This window comes from Bos indicus, chromosome 7 (assembly GCF_029378745.1).
Source record: "Bos indicus isolate NIAB-ARS_2022 breed Sahiwal x Tharparkar chromosome 7, NIAB-ARS_B.indTharparkar_mat_pri_1.0, whole genome shotgun sequence".
Taxonomy (NCBI): Eukaryota; Metazoa; Chordata; class Mammalia; order Artiodactyla; family Bovidae; genus Bos; species Bos indicus.
In genome coordinates, this window is record NC_091766.1 from 29,934,323 (window position 1) to 29,951,530 (window position 17,208).

Consider the following 17,208-nt stretch of genomic DNA (forward strand, 5'->3'; position numbering starts at 1 on the left):
ATATATTTTTTAGTCAACAAAATCCCAACCATTCAAAAAGTCTCCTGCCTCTTGTTTTGGGTAGAGCAAGCTCAGTTTACACTATATTCTCTTCCCTACTATATATAGTAGCTATTAAAATCTTTCTTTACTGCCAGAAAAGAAAAAAAAAGAGTATCAAAACAAATGTGTAATGCTGATTTATCCCAATTGTAACTAAACAAGGGATTTCCTAAACTAAACTAAAAAAAAAAAAGAGGAACTGGAAATTATTTATGTAATAAAGGCATGTAACTTCTCTCATTCCACAAACCTCTCTTTTCCAGACTTTAGTACCCCCCAAAAAAATAAAAGAGATGACTCTTGTAGTTACTCAATTTTTTTTTCCTTGTTAGGACCTCAGTATTTTCAAAGATTTGACAAAGAAAACTAAACTTGGTTATCTGAAATGTTTTGAAAAGGCCTGCATTAACAATTAGCATAAAGGAGAACTGACTCAGATATGACATCTATTACTCCTCTGACTTTTAACCACATATGTTTTATCATTTCAAGATATGTTTGTCTGATTCTTTTTCTGTTACCATCACCTGTATCTGCATTTCTGAAGTGATAATAACTAAAATATCAGACTGCTTATTATAACAATTAATATTATTGTTTCATTTCATCAACAGTGCCTGGCTGTAAAACATATCTGCACCACTTGCAATTCTGCCCTTTCTCCCCAGTGTCACACGGTTCCTTACATGAAAAAAGAAAGGCTGGACAAGCAGAAGAGCTTTCCAACAGTCAGAAAGTATGCCACACCAAGTAAAACAGTTCTCTGAGTAGTTAACACCTGTCTTCTTCCCTCTGCTTGCCATGACCTCTCAGCGTTTACAGATCAGATGTTTAGTTAACATAGAGCTCGATGTTACAGTGAAAAGTTCAACACAGTGGCATTAGAGACTAGTACTATCTGCTGCCAGTGGTACATTTTAAAACCCCATTTTGGAAATTCTGATTTGCCAGGTGGAAACCTACCAAAAAGGGTTACTGACCCCTCCCCTTCCCTCAACCCTCATACCCAATTAAATTGTATCTTCTATCTTTCAAGTCCTTTTGTTTCTCTTTATCTCCACTACCCATCATCACTCCTCAACTGTGGACTTTTGAGAGTTGTGGCCCTGCCTTAGACTTGTCTCCCTTCCATTTGGTCTCAAAAGTATCTCTGTAAATGCTAATCTAATCAAGTTACTTCTAATTCTCTTTATGCCTACCCAATACCCTTAGACCAAAACCCAAATTTAGTAACAAAACTTTCAGGTCCTTCACAATTCCCCTCCTGTCTGCCTGTCAGTCTCATTTCTCAATACATAATAGCTTGACAGAACTGCATTTAATTCCTCAGTCTGTCACTCTCTCCTCCACAATCTTACACACACTTTTCTCTGCCTGGTACACTCCTCTCTTAACCCCTTCCTTCTACCTTCTTCAAATGCTAAGTCCTACTGATTCTTCACTTTGAAAACATGTGAAAAAATAAGAGTATAAGTAATATTTTTTTCAGGAAACTTTAACTTGCTAAATCCAAGTTAGATGCTTTTCCTACACATTCTCATAGTACCCTGTACTTCCTCTGCTTATCATACCACCTGCTTATTAGCTCTTTCCATTAACTGAAAGCTCCATAGGGACAGACACCATATCTGTTATTCTTTCCTTTATTCAAAGAACCTACTAGCACAGTGCCAAACACGTGGTAAACATTTATATATATTTGCTGAATAATGAAGAGCCAAGAAACGGAAAATGGTAGCTCTAGGCTTCTCAACCATATTTATTACCAGTGATTCTCAGAGGAGCAGGGGGAGACACACTTGTACCCCTAGGAAATTTTCCAAATCACATACAAGCCAAGAACAGATTGAAAATACAGACTTCACGATATCTGAATATTATTCTCAATCTCTTAAGTGGGGAAAGTTTATCAAATAGATAGCATTATCTTTCTGATGAGTAAATTAACTGAAGAGACAGAATAAAATTAGATAAATCCCATTTCACAATGCATTCTTTTGGCTACATCTCTATACTTCACTTTTCAGAGATGGATAAAAATACTAGTCAAGCTTCTTAATTTGCCAAAGCAACAGACAATTCTACTATTTAGTACTTCTTTGTCCCAGACTCTATACTAAATACTTTTTTTAAAAGTTCTCACAAAACCATGAATAAAGCTATCATTAATATCCCCATGTTATGATGAATAATCTAAGGCACGAAATTTGAAATTATGCAGCTAACCACAATTAAATCAACTTGGTAACCTATATACCTGACCTATAATATATATATAATAATTCTGAAAAGATAAGGAGTTCAAATACAGACTCCAAGGGGCATATATGAAATAGTGAGTGAGGATTTTTCTGTAGGTCGAAAAGGCAAGAGGTGTTCGTATACCAGATAGCAATCTATCTATTTTGTAAATGTATTTCCTGAAAACTATTTGATGATACGCCCTTGGTATTTATTGAGGAAAACTTTTTAATTGCCATGTAAGATCTTTGTCGCTCAGTCGTGTCCGACTCTTTGCGACCCCATGGACAGTCCATGGAATTCTCCAGGCCAGAATACTGGAGTAGGTAGCTGTTCCCTTCTCCAGGGGATCGTCCCAACCCAGGGATCAAACCCAGGTCTCCCACACCCTGCAAAGCCAGTGACTGAAACTTTGTCCGACAGGTGGTTCAACAACCACGGAACAAAGAACCTCAATGCGAATTCTTCTCATACTTGTGTATTAGTAAAGTGATCTTTCTATCTTCCCTTTATCAAATAATGAGAAAAAAACACACTGCTTTCCCTTCTTCTTTCATTCAAAGTAAAATATAGCATTCAATTATTGGAATAATCATATTAGCTCAGATTAAGATACCTTTACTTCCTCTCACTATTATTAATTTTTAAACTATTACTTCATCAGTCCAATTATGCCAGTGTCATAACTTTTCAAATTTTAAATTATACATAAATTCAACATTTTTGGATGGACCAAGATTCACGCATAATCCTACTACGCTGCTAGCAAATTTTTCATGACAGTAAAACTACCTTAATGTTCATCATATCAAGTTAATTCAGGAAGTAATTGAAAAATAGTGTAAAAATTTTTACTCACTTATGTATTTACCCAAATAGTAAAGTGATCACTTACTAAATATTAGAATGAAGTCAGATGCAATCTTTATAAGGCAGAAAAGTTTTAAAGAAATAAGAAATAAGCAGATTTAAAATATATCTTTGAGAATATGTGAAAAAATAGAATAAAATACTGGAATGATTAGCCAACAATGAAACTCATTCACCCTTTGACAGTCCAAAGAAATTCCATGAGCCATCTTTAGGAATTCCACAAAGTGGAAAAAAAAAAAAAAAAAAAACTACTGATAAATTTGTGGCATTGGTACAAATCTTAATTGTTATAGATTTCCCTGAACCCTGAGCAAGACACGTTATAAAAACATACAACACTTAGAAACACGTAAATGTATACAGATACATACACAATTCAGCTTGTGTTTATGCAAATTAAACATAATTTCCTCAATTAACTTTTCCAATGATATGAATTTAGATCACAAAAAAGTTTTACCTCTCAGGCTCCCTTGCCTCTGAATCCCTCACTCCAAAATTTGACAGCACTATTCAAATTCTTCTGTTAATACATGACTGAAAGTTCCACAGACTACAAAATTCTATAAAAGTTGGTTTCACAATTTAAACTGTCTCTAAAATCTAACTGTGGGAAAAACATGATAACTCATATGATTTAATTAAGAATTGGCTTTTTAAGAGTTCAAATCAAGACAGAATAAAATCCAAGCATAGATTCAGATTAATATATATGAAGAAAAAATATAAATTTGGTAAAATATAACAGAATATTGTTCAAGTTGAAGTATGTGGAGAAAAAAATTTAAAAATAGGTTTTACACTGAAATGGACTGAGGAAACATTTCTCATCTCAATTACTTTAAGCCAGCATTCAGATTATCTAAACTGACATTTTTAAAAGAAATAAGAGATTCAGTAATCTTTTCCTATTTTTATAATATATATATAAAAGATTAAAATTTAGGGGGGCATTTAAGGGAAGAATATAGTAGCTATCTGTAAATGTATAGAAAAGGGGGGAAAAGGAACACATCAAAAAAATAAGGGACAACTTTAAATTTTTCTTAATATCCAGAAAATAGAGGGAAATGTTTTATAAATATCTGTCTTTGAAATTATTTTCTCCATGTTATACTTTATCCAAATAAAACAAAATATGTCATTGTAAAACTGGGGTCATATTTATTTGACCAATTAATCAGAAAATACATTCTAAGGACTGAGAATGAAAATGTTAGATAACTGCTTAACTAAGTTTAAAGGAAGCAAAGTAATGAAAGGATAAGGTATAAAAATGTTCTATTACTTAAAGCATTAAAAAAGACTGAGCTCATTACTGGACAATCAAGTTTAACAGACAGTTCAAGTAATACATTTTATTTTTCTAATCTGTTCTAAGTACAACTTACTTAAATAATGTTGCATGTGCTTGCAAAAATGAACAAAGGCAAAATCTTAGTATCCCTTAGGTGGTCTTGCTAGACCATGTTAATTTTTCTCTTTTGGTTAAATTCAAAGGAATAGAATTATGGAGAGTTCAGCAACAAGTCTTTCATTAGGATAAGAAATCATGCCATGAGTTCCAAAAAGGGTTAGTTGTATAAATCTGGGAAATAATCACTCATGCAAAAATCAGAAAATACCTGTACCGAGCCACCATGTCTGTCTGCTGCAAGGTGAGCTCTCAAATGATGGGGATTTGCCTGCTGGGAGTCCCAAGCTGCCCTGTGGTCTGTCGACTGCCATTTATTTAATGCATGTGGCATGCATGGAAGAAGAAAAACCCAAAATGTTAAACATCGCATCCTTATAATATAGAAAACAAATGTATAAAAGGAAATTTTAAAAACCCTTACTATTCTGAGTCACAGATGCAATTATCTTTGCATAGTGAATGTGGAGAGATTTCAATGAAAACGCTACAATTATGTAATGATCAACCACAAAAATAAAATAGCACCACAGAATTTTAGAAGTGAAAGGACTTTAGATATCATAGACTCCACTTTCTAATTTTATAAATAAAGTTAACAAAAACTAGAGAGGTAAAAATGACATGGTCAAGAACACACTCCATAAACCATGAAATGTTCTAAAAAGCCATTCACTATATCTTCTTACAATAGAGGTCCCCACTGGTTTCCTGATAAGAAACTACTTCCAGTAACATTTAAAAAAAAAAAAAAAGACATTACTTAAGCAGCCACACTTAAGGTCTCAGAAAACTTAAAAATTTTTCTCTTCTTGCTTAGTACCCTGTTTCTGATTGTGAGGATAATACAAGAAAACAGAAAAGTTCCTTGAAAAATAAGAACTGCTATACAGAATACCAAGAGGATATGACAAAAAAACTTTTTAAGTGACAATCTTTCATATATGAATCCCTTTGTTTCCTTCATCTATTTTTTTCATCTGGTTCAAATTAAGAGACCTATTTCCATGAAACAGGCCGATAATTCTTAAAGATTTTAGATGACCTGGCAAGCCTGTATGGCAATAACCACAAACTATATAATAATCTACTAAAAGAATTGAGTAACGGCTTAATAGGGAGCAATTTCTGCATTTCAGGAAAATGTGGACAGTACTAACATGGGGGAAGGCATACAATATTTAAGTTTCTATCACATGTTTGGTTCTGCACTGGCTGCTTTATATGTGTTATCTCATTTTTGAGACATAAAGTATTATCCTCATTTTACTGATGAAGACATTAAGACATTAAATACTTCTCTCACATCACTGAAGTAGCAAATAGTACACCTGGGATTCAAACTGAGAGCCTACTATTTTCCCAACATTACTACCAGGCTCATTACCACAATTACATTATGTTCTAAAGACTTCAGGGCTCTTTTCTTTCTTTTTCAACTAAAGTCACGAAAATCTTGCCACAAAGTGTCAAGTACACCAGGCTATATGCAGACTAAGAATATCAGTGGCCAGAGAAACCCTTTAGGAGAAGAGATGTTAAAGTCAAGTAGACACAAAGAATACATGTTTTGGCACTAAGCTTCCTGAATTAAATTGTACAGTACAAAACTACATACTCTGTGGCATAAAATATGTCATCAAAACAATTACGACAATTCTAATGTCCCTTTATTAAATCCTCCAAATTTATCACCAGAATTCAGCTGACTTTTAGGTTAAAGTGAAATAAATTAGATGAGACCATGGGACAGCAGGCAACATTTGGGAATCGTGGACCTTTTAAGAAGACACCAAAAGCTATGCAACCTCTCCTCAAAATAAACATTTGCATCCACCCAACATTTCCTGTAAAATTTCAGGATCCCCTGAACTTCAAACATTGACTCTAAGATAAAACTGTTTATCTGGGGATATTACAAAGGTTTCAGACTTTTAAAGAATTAACTTTTCGTCTTTTGGGATTATGAACTGTGGGTTTATCACACAACTTAAGCTGTTTACTGCAGCACAGATAGTTAAGAAATTTTTTTCTAGATATATAATGTTTCTATCATGATAAGAATCTACATATCTAGGTTGAAAATTCAATAAGCTATCATAAAGGATTTCCTGAAAAAAAAAAAAAAATTGATTCCCTACATTTATTCCAAGAAGGACTACATCAACGAAATATGGTTCCCACCCTCAGTGAACTAGCAATGACCTAGCAAGACATATCTGAAACAGGTAGAAAGTTAAAACTTTAAAATATTTAAATTTATTTCAAGAAAAATTTAATTCAACAATAAAAGAAGTTTCATTTATTACAATACCTAATAGCTCAAGTAGAGATCCTCACAGAACATGAATTACTGGTCTTGTTCCACATACGTTTGAAAAATTAACTGATTTAAAAAACACATACTCCAAGTCTTCACTTCTCCCATTTCTTTCTATTTACAGCATCTTATCAGAGTACTCAAGCTATCAATGTCTTTTAATTTATACTGGAAGTAATTTATATATAAGACCCTTTACTGCCCAGTTTTTCTAAGGCAAAATTATAAAACTAATCTTTTTTAAATTGTCTATACTTTAAAGCATAAAATTATAAATACTTCCTAAATGTAGCATTTTATTTGACTACGATATTTAGTAAGTTGTGTTTCTTCTTTGATGTCATTTTTTTAACCCTCACCTCAACCCTGATGGAATACAAAATAGACAGCACACTACCCCTCTCCAAAAAGGGTTATAACCGAAAATTCTAAAGATACCGTTTAATTCAAGGTAACAGCAAAAATTCTCTGTCAAAAATGGATTCAGTAAGGTTTCTTTATATAAAAAAGACGAGTGAAAATGTTGCTCAAAAATTTAACAGCTTCCAATTTATCTTACCCAGAAAATACAACTCTTCAATGAATCTTCTATATCTTGTCTTGAACCTGCTCTCTGCTCCAAACCAACTGCTTATTTCTCCTCAGACATATTCCACATTTTTAAACTTTTGCCTTATTTTTTTAATGCTCACTCTCTCCAAAATTCTTATTCCTTAGCCTGCCTTTAAAAATTCCATTCATTTTTCACGCTCATCTCAAAAACCACCTTTGCATATAGATCCTACATATTCCAATGATCCTCTATGGCACTTTATTAATGTATCTCCCATGGTACAGTTTATTCTGCATTGTTATGTAGTTATTTGTGAATTTGTTGTAATAATGATAACAGGAACACCAGCCACAAGAGTTGAGACTTAATGAATGCTTACTATATGCTAGTAAGAATTAACATGCATTATTTCTTTTATAGATGAGAACTGAGGCTTTGAGTGAATGAGTAACCTGCCATATCCAGGTCTGATTGATTCCAGAGGTTCAGTGAGCTCTTAGCCACTCATTACAAAGTCATTTCTCACAGGTTGTATGTTTTTCCTTACTTCTGCATTTCTGCAATGTGGAGAGCAGTAGCTTTCAAATAACAGAACTCAGTAAATAATTTATTACACTAAACTGGACTAAAGTTAGAAAGAACAGCTACTATTACAATTCATTCCAACAGGGTATCCAAATACTTCCATTCTAACAGAACAATATTCTCAAAGTTTATACTAACACCACTAATCAGGATTTGTGATTAAACAATTTTAATGTGACCATTAGGAGAAACAGCCTATGCATTGAAAATATGTGCATTTTTATCCTTAATATGTCTGTATATGGTCTGTTTTCTAGAAGAAAAGGATATGTATTTCAATCATTCAATATGTATATATAAGTATGTATACACATATGTGCAAATACATGCACAAATTATAAAGCTTAATCTGGGCATGATAAAACACCAAATACATTTATAAACAGTGAGAAGGTAACACAGAAATAAATCAAGACAGTTCATATCTAAAAGGACAGCAAACCTGATTTTTGGATTGTATCTTATCTCTGTGGGGATGTGCTTCTCTGTTTGATGACAGAGCAGGATCTTGCTGAACTGCACCCACTGGAGTAGGCTGCGACACAATAACAATTAGCATCAATGCATTCTATTTCAGAAGTCTTATTTAAAATTATTTAGCACCTTAAAATAATAAAAAAATAATAAAAGATACTATTACATAAAGCCTTAAGAAAAGGTATCTTCCCTAAAATAAGTTGTTAAATATACCAAATTAAAGCAAAGAAATTATAACTACTATTTAAAGTAGCTTCAAAATATTTCAATAGTTTATCAAGTATTTATTTTTATATCAACAAAAGACCTTTTAATGTTACCATTACGTTTTAGGTTAATTCTTATAAAAAAACAAAATGTATTTGTTTATCTCTCTCATTTCCAAAGCCAATATATAAACAGAAAAAATTATGTTATGAAAATTAAGGGAATAATTTTTTAAATAAGCTAATAAAATTGGTTACTGTCAATATTTTAACTCAGAAGAGACTTTTATAAAATTTAAACTATCAAATATAATTCATAAACTATCAAATATAATTCAAAGTTTCATAATAAATGCATTAATCAAAGTTTATTCAGGTTTGCATTTTAGATACAATATGTATTCAAATCACTTTGGCGCTAAGAAAAATACAGATTAAACATTTAAGTAAGTCAATTGTTCAAAAGTACTTGAACCTGAGAGCTTGGTAGTTCCAAATATGGACAAAATTTGGTATCAGTGAACTGAAATTAAAGTAAATTTTGTAAGGCATTCTTATTTATTTAAAAAGAAGACTAGTGAGAATAAATATTTGATTTTTTTTAAGTCATCTCTTTAAAGAAAGAACTTAATGTTGTGTTCATTTAAGTAATGACACTCATCCCACAGTTATGATCAAGACAAATTTTTGCGGCAGTTTTTATAGTTAAAAAAACCTAAACTTGCTCTGATACGTAAGTATCAGTCTACTGCAAAATAAGCTAAAACTGCTAGAATAATTAAAGTATACTCTAAAATTACAAATATCTTGAGCAATGACTAAAGAAAAAACTAGCTGATCTTTTAAAGTAGGCACTAGAATACTATATTTTTAAAAAGTATATTTGATATTAAGAACTAAATCAAAAGCAAAACATTCAAAATAACCCATTACTCTAAAAAGCAGACTCCAAATTCTCCCTTTTTACAAAACACAAAGAATGAATCCTTTAAAATTATTTATTCTCAATACTAAAATGTATATGGAACCACAAAAGACCCTGTCTAACAATCTTGAGAAAAAAGAACAAATCTGGAGGTATAACACTCCCTGACTTCAGACTATACTACAAACCTGCAGTAATCAAATCAGTACAGTACTGGCTTAACGACAGACATATGTCAACAGAAAAGAGAGCTCAGAAATAAACCCACATATGTATGATCAATTAACCTAATTAATCTATAACAGAGGAAGCAAGAATATACAAATAACAAAAGACAGTCTCTTCAATAAGTGGTGCTGAAAAACTGGACAGCTGTGTGTAAAAGAATGAGATCAGAACATATTCTAACACCATATACAAAAACACACTCAAAACAGATTAAAGACCTTTATTATGAAACCACAAAATTCCTGGAAGAAAGCATAAGTGAACACTCTGACTTAAATTGTAGCAATATTTTTTTGGATCTGTCTCTTACGGTAGAAGAAACAAAAGCAAAAATAAACAAATGGGACCTAATTAAACTTTAAAGCTTTGACACAGCAAAGAAAACCATCAACAAAATGAAAAGACAACCTACTGAATATATTTGCAAATGATATGACTGAAAAGAGGTTAATATTCAAAATTTATGAACAGCTCATACAGTACCAAAAAAACAAACAACAAATAAGCAGATCTGAATAGTTTTCCAAAGAAAACACACAGATGGCTAAGAGATGCATGAAAAAATGTTCAACATTACTAATCATCAGAGAAATTAAAATCAAAACCATAATGAGACATCATTTCACACTTGTCAGAATGGCCATTATTAAAAAGACACGAAATAACAATTGTTGGTGAGGATATGGATAAAACGGAACCCTTGTGCACTACTGGTGGAAATTTAAATGAGTACAGCCACTATGGTAAACATTATGAAGATTCCTCAAAACACCAGAAGTATAACTACCATATGATCCAGCAGTACACCGCTGGGTACATATTCAAAGAAAATGAAAAAAGTAATTCAAAAGGTTTATACACCTCAATGTTCAAAACAGCATTATATACAACAGCCAAGATACAGAAGCAACCTAAGTGCCCAGCAGCAGATGAATGGACAAAGAAGATATGGAGAGGAGCTTCCCTGGTCACTCAGTGGTAAAGAATCCACCTGCTAATGCAGGAGACATGGGTTCAGTCCCTGATTCAGAAGATCGCACATGCCTTGGGGCAATTAAACCTGAGTGCTACAACTACTCTAGAGCCCACGTGCTACAACAACTGAAGCCCGCAAGCCCGAGAGCCAAGGAAAACCACTGCAATGAGAAGCCAGCACACTGCAGCTAGAGATAGCCCCTGTTCTCTGCAACTAGAGAAAAGCCTGCACAGCAATGAAGACCCAGAACAGCCAAAAGTAAAAAGATTAAAAAAAAAAATTTTTTTTAAAGAAAAGTTAAGGAAGAACTATGGACGGAGGTTTGGGACACTGTATAGGAGGCAGGGATCAAGACCATCCCCAAGAAAAAGAGATGCAAAAGGTAAAATGGTTGGCTGAGGAGCCTTACGAATAGTTGTGAAAAGAAGAGAAGAGAAAGGCAAAGAACAAAAGTAAAGATATACCCATTTGAATGCAGAGTTCCAAAGAATAGCAAGGAGAGATAAGAAAGCCTTCCTCAGTCATCAATGCAAAGAAAGAGAGGAAAATAGAAGGGAAAAGACTAGAGACCTCTTCAAGAAACTCAGAGATACCAAGGGAACATTTCATGCAAACATGGGCACAATAAAGGACAGAAATGGTATGGACCTAAAAGAAGCAGAAGATATTAAGAAGAGGTGGCAAGAATACACAGAAATACTATACAAAAAAAATCTTCACGTCCCAGATAACCACAATGGTGTGATCACTCACCTAGAGCCAGATATCCTGGAATGTGAAGACAAGTGGGCCTTAGGAAGCATCACTACAAACAAAGCTAGTGGAGGTGATGGAATTCCAGTTAAGCTATTTCAAATCCTAAAAGATGAAGCTGTGAAAGTGCTGCACTCAATATGCCAGCAAATTTGGAAAACTCAGCAGTGGCCACAGGACTGGAAAAGGTCAGTTTTCATTCCAATCCCAAAGAAAGGCAATGCCAAAGAATGCTCCAACTACTGCATAATTGAACTCATCTCACACGCTAGTAAAGTACTGCTCAAAATTCTCCAAGCCAGGCTTCAACAATATGTGAACCATAAACTTCCAGATGTTCAACTGGATTTAGAAAAGGCAGAGGAATCAGAGATCAAATTGCCAAAATCCATTGGATCATCGAAAAAGCAAGAGAGTTCCAGAAAAACATCTACTTCTGTTTTATTGACTAAGCCAAAGCCTTTGATTGTGTGGATCACAACAAACTGGAAAATTCCAAAAGAGAGGGGAATACCAGATCACCTGACCTGCCTCTTGAGAAATCTATATGCAGGTCAGGAAGCAACAGTTAGAACTGGACATGTAACAACAGACTGGTTCCAAATTGGGAAAGGAGTACGTCAGGCTGTATACTGTCACCCTACTTATTTAACTTATATGCAGAGTACATCATGAGAAACGCTGGGCTGGATGATGTACAAGCTGGAATCAAGATTGCCGGGAGAAATATCAATAACCTCAGATATGCAGATGATACCACCCTTATGGCAGAAAGTGAAGAATAACTAAAAAACCTCTTGATGAAAGTGAAAGAGGAGAGTGAAAAAGTTGGCTTAAAACTTAACTTCAGAAAACTAAGATCATGGCATCTGGTCCCATCACTTCATGACAAACAGATGGGAAACAGTAGAAACTGTGAGAGACTTTCTTTTTGGGGGCTCCAAAATCACTGCAGATGGTGAATGCAGCCATGAAATTAAAAGACGCTTACTCCTTGGAAGAAAAGTTATGACCAACCTAGACAGCATATTCAAAAGCAGAGACATGAGTTTGCCAACAAAGGTCCGTTTAGTCAAAGCTATGGTTTTTCCAGTAGTCATGTATGGATGTGAGAGTTGGACCATAAAGAAAGCTGAGCACCGAACAACTGATGCTTTTGAACTGTGGTGTTGGAGAAGACTCTTGTGAGTCCCTTGGACTATAAGGAGATCCAACCAGTCCACCCTAAAGGAAATCAGCCCTAAATGTTCATTGGAAGGACTGATGCTGAAGCTGAAACTCCAATACTTCGGTCACCTGATTCAAAGAACCGACTCATTTGAAAAGACCCTGAGGCTGGGAAAGATTGAAGTTGGGAGGAGAAGGGGATGACAGAGGATGAGATGGTTGGATGGCATCACCAACTCAACGGACGTAAGTCTGAGTAAACTCTGAGAGTTGGTGATGGACAGGGAAGCCTGGCATGCTGCAGTCCGTGGGGTCGCAAAGAGTTGGACATGACTGAGTGACTGAACTAGACTATATGATAAAATATTACTCAGCCATAAAAAGAATGGAATTCTGCCATTTGCAACAATGTGACTGGAACTATAGAGAATTATGCTTAGGAGAAATATACTCTTGTTATCATTATTATGTGGAGTCTTAAAAATAAAACAAACAAATGAATATAACAAAAAAGGAACAGACTTAAAAATACAGAGAACAATCTTGTGGTTACCAGTGAGGAGAAAAAACAGAGGAGGGGCAAGACAAGAGTAGGGGATTAGGAGACACAAACTTCCATCTATGAAATAAATTAGCAAAAAGGATATACTGTACAGTACAGAAAAATATAGATATTATTCTGTAATAACTTAAAATGGAGCATAATCTATAAAAATTTTAAATCACTATGATGTTCACCTAAAACTTATACTGTAAACCAACTATACTTCAAAATAAAAAATTATCTGTTCTCAACTCTTTTCAAATAGAGGATCTCTACTATGAAAAAGGAAGCTAAGTACTACAAATAATCTTTTGTTTTTCTTATACAGCCTGGAGTACTCACCAACTGTTTACCAATCCAGTCATATTCATAATCAAACATATATCCTTTTCGATCAAACAAGTCAGTAAAAAGTTTTCTTAGGTAGTCATAATCTGGTTTTTCAAAAAAATCTAGCCTTCTTACATAACGAAGATATGTTGCCATTTCTTCTAGAAAGAAAATAAAAATTACTCTGATTAAACTTTTCTATATACATTTTAATAAAATTATAAATATCTAAAAGGACAAGTATTATAAGAACACATGAAAAAGTAGCAAGATTCTACTATCAGTGAAAATATTATGAACTTAATAACAATAAAATTAAAAGGGTGAAAAGAAGGGAGGAAAGGAAATAGAGACAAAAGAAAAACCTGAGATTTAACAAGTATTATTTTTGCTTCATTTCATGAGAAAAGGCTGAAATTTTTTTAAAATAATATTTTTAATAGAAACCTTGGCTAGTACTGAAGGTTGAAATAGAAATTTCAACAATGCATAATTATTTAATCACAAAACACCATACTCAGCTCATACTGTTAATACTGATGGGAGCTGATTTATATAGGAAAGCATTTGCACTAGTTTGCTGGATGTCCTTTAGAATCTGCGACACAAACTAACTGCCTAAAAGAGGATTCAAATACTTAACCTAGGCTAAATGGTATTCTACCCAAAGGATCTAGCAACATTGCCATTTGATATTGGAATACATTCTTAAATAAGTATGGTTATACATCATTTTAATGCACATTTCTCACTATTTTTTTGCTAATGACTAATTACTTGCTTTTTATTATATACATATTTTAGACTACAGAAATTATGTTAGACAAAAAGCCAATTCAAGTGATTTTCTTATTTAAGTTCAAAATGGGTCGTAAGCAGCGGAGACATCTTGCAACATCAACAACACATTTGGCGTTGGAAATACAAAAACATACACTGTGGTGGTGGTTCAAGAAGTTTTGCAAAGGAGACAAGAACCTTGAAGATGAGGAGCCCAGTGACCGGCCATTAGAAGGTTGACAACAACCAATTGAGAGCATCATCGAAGCTAATCCTCTTACAACTTACACGACAAATTGCCAAAAACATCACCGTCGACCATTCTACAGTCATTCAGCATTTGAAGCAAATTGGAAAGCTGAAAAAGCTCAATAAGTGGGTGTCTCATGAGCCAACCGCAAGTCAAAAAAATCACTGTTTTGAGGTGCTGTCTTCTCTTCTTCTACAACAACAAACCATTTCTCGATCAAATTGTGACATGCAATGAAAAGTGGATTTTATATGACAACCAGAGACAACCAGCTCAGTGGCTGGACTGTGAAGAAGCTTCAAAGCACTTCTCAAAGCCAAATTTGCACCAAAAAGAGCTGTCACTGGTTGGTGGTCTGATGCTGGCTGGTCCATTACACTATAGCTTTCTGAACCCTGGCAAAACCACTACATCTGAGAAGTATTCTCAACAAATGGATGTACTGAAAACTGAAATGCCTGCAGCCCAATGGCCCAATTCTTCTCCATGACAATGCCTGACTACACATCATACAAAAAACGCTTCAATGGGTCAACAAACTGGGCTAAGAAGTTTTGCCTCATCTGCTATATTCACCTGACCTCTCGCCAACTGATAACCACTTCTTTAAGCATCTCGATGACTTTTTGCAGGGAAAATGCTTCCACAATCAGCAGGAGGCAGAAAATGCTTTCCAAGACTTCATCGAATCTGGAAGCACGTATTTTTATGCTGCTGCTGCTAAGTCGCTTCAGTCGTGTCTGACTCTGTGCGACCCCAGAGACAGCACCCACCAGGCTCCCCTGTCCCTGGGATTCAGGAATAAACAAACTTCTCTCTAGTGGGCAAAACTGTGTTGTCTTGGTCTTGTTCCTATTTTGTCCTGGTTGTCTTGTAATGGTTCCTATTTTGATTAAAAGAGCCTGGTTATAATGATTTAAATTCACAGTCTGAAATCACAATTACTTTTGCAGCAACCTACTTTGGCCACCTCATGCGAAGAGTTGACTCACTGAAAAAGACTCTGATGCTGGGAGGGACTGGGGGCAGGAGGAGAAGGGGACGACAGAGGATGAGATGGCTGGATGGCATCACCAACTCGATGGACATGAGTTTGAGTAAACTCCGGGAGTTGGTAATGGACAGGGAGGCCTGACGTGCTGAGATTCATGGGGTCGCAAAGAATTGGACACGACTGAGCGACTGAACTGAACTGAACTGAATATAAGCTCCATCTTCTACCTTCAAGTTTGGTTCTCATTTACTGTTACTGCATAAATCACAACCCCCTTCATGGATCACAGCCTTGTCACGGTGAAGAGGCTTGCGTAACTCAATGAAGCTGTGAACCATGCCATGCTGGGCCACCCAAGACAGATGGGTCACAGTGAAGAGTTCTCACAAAACGTGATCCAATGGAAAAGGAAATTGCAACCCACTCCAGTATTCTTGCCTGGAGAATCCCATAAACTATATGAAAAGGGAAAGATATATGATGCCAGAAGATGACCCTTCCAAGTCTGAAGGTGCCCAATATGCTACTGGGGAAGAGCGGAGGGCAATTACTAATAGCTCCAGAAAGAATGAAGCAGCTGGGCCAAAGTGGAAAATGATGCTCAGTTACGGTTGTGTCTGCTGGTGAAAGTAAAGTAGATGCTATAAAGAACAATACTGTAGCTAGCACACTGAAGCAACCTAGATGTCCATCGGCAGACAAATGGATAAGGAAGTTGTGGTACATATACACAATGGAATATTACTCAGCTATGAAAAAGGACACATTTGAGTCAATCCTAATGAAGTGGATAAAACTGGAGCCTATTATATAGGGTGAAGTAAGTCAGAAAGAGAAACACCAATACAGTATGTTAATGCATATATATGAAATTTAGAAAGATGGCAATGACTACCCTATATGCAAGACAGCAAAAGAGACACAGGTGTAAAGAAAAAACTTTTGGACTCTGTGGGAGAAGGCAAGGGTGGGACAATTTGAGAGAATAGCATTGAAACATGTATATTTCCATATGTAAAACAGATGACCAGTTCAAGTTCGATACATAAAGCAGGGCACTCAAAGCTGGTGCTCTGGGACAACCCAGAGAGATGGGGTGCAGGGGGAGGTGGGGCAGAGGATTCAGGAAGGAGGGACACATGTACACCCATGGCTGATTCATGTCAATGTATGGCAAAAACCACCACAATATTGTAAAGTAATTAGCCTCCAATTAAATAAATTAAAAAAAAAAAAATAGAGATCAATACTGCATAGGAACCTGGAATGTTAGGTCCATGAATCAAGGTAAACTGGACATGGTCAAGGAGATGGCAAGAGTGAATATCAACATTTTAGGAATCAGTGAACTAAAATGGACAAGATTTGGGTGAATTTAATTCAGATGGCCATTATATCAACTATATGGGCAAGAATCCCTTAGAAGAAATGAAGTAGTCCTCATAGTCAACAAAGAGTCCAAAATGCAGTACCTGGGTACAATCTCAAAAATGACAGAATGATCTTGGTTTATTTCCAAGGCAAACCATTCAACATCTCATTAATTAAGT

General features: G+C 34.9%; 1 protein-coding gene across 11 annotated transcripts in view; it reads right to left on the bottom strand.

Moving 5' to 3' along the window:
- Positions 1–17,208, bottom strand: part of CSNK1G3 (casein kinase 1 gamma 3) — a 116,114-nt gene that overhangs the window by 22,020 nt on the left and 76,886 nt on the right. For 6 of the 11 annotated variants that reach the window (XM_019964634.2, XM_019964631.2, XM_070793245.1 and 3 more), the window contains 3 exons: positions 13,647–13,795; positions 8,471–8,563; positions 4,782–4,877 (listed from right to left, as the gene is read on the bottom strand). In XM_019964634.2, the coding sequence (XP_019820193.2) occupies positions 4,782–4,877; positions 8,471–8,563; positions 13,647–13,795 (338 nt within the window). The remainder of the gene's footprint in view (positions 1–4,781; positions 4,878–8,470; positions 8,564–13,646; positions 13,796–17,208) is intronic. The other 5 variants (XM_019964636.2, XM_019964639.2, XM_019964632.2 and 2 more) reach the window with 4 other exon arrangements.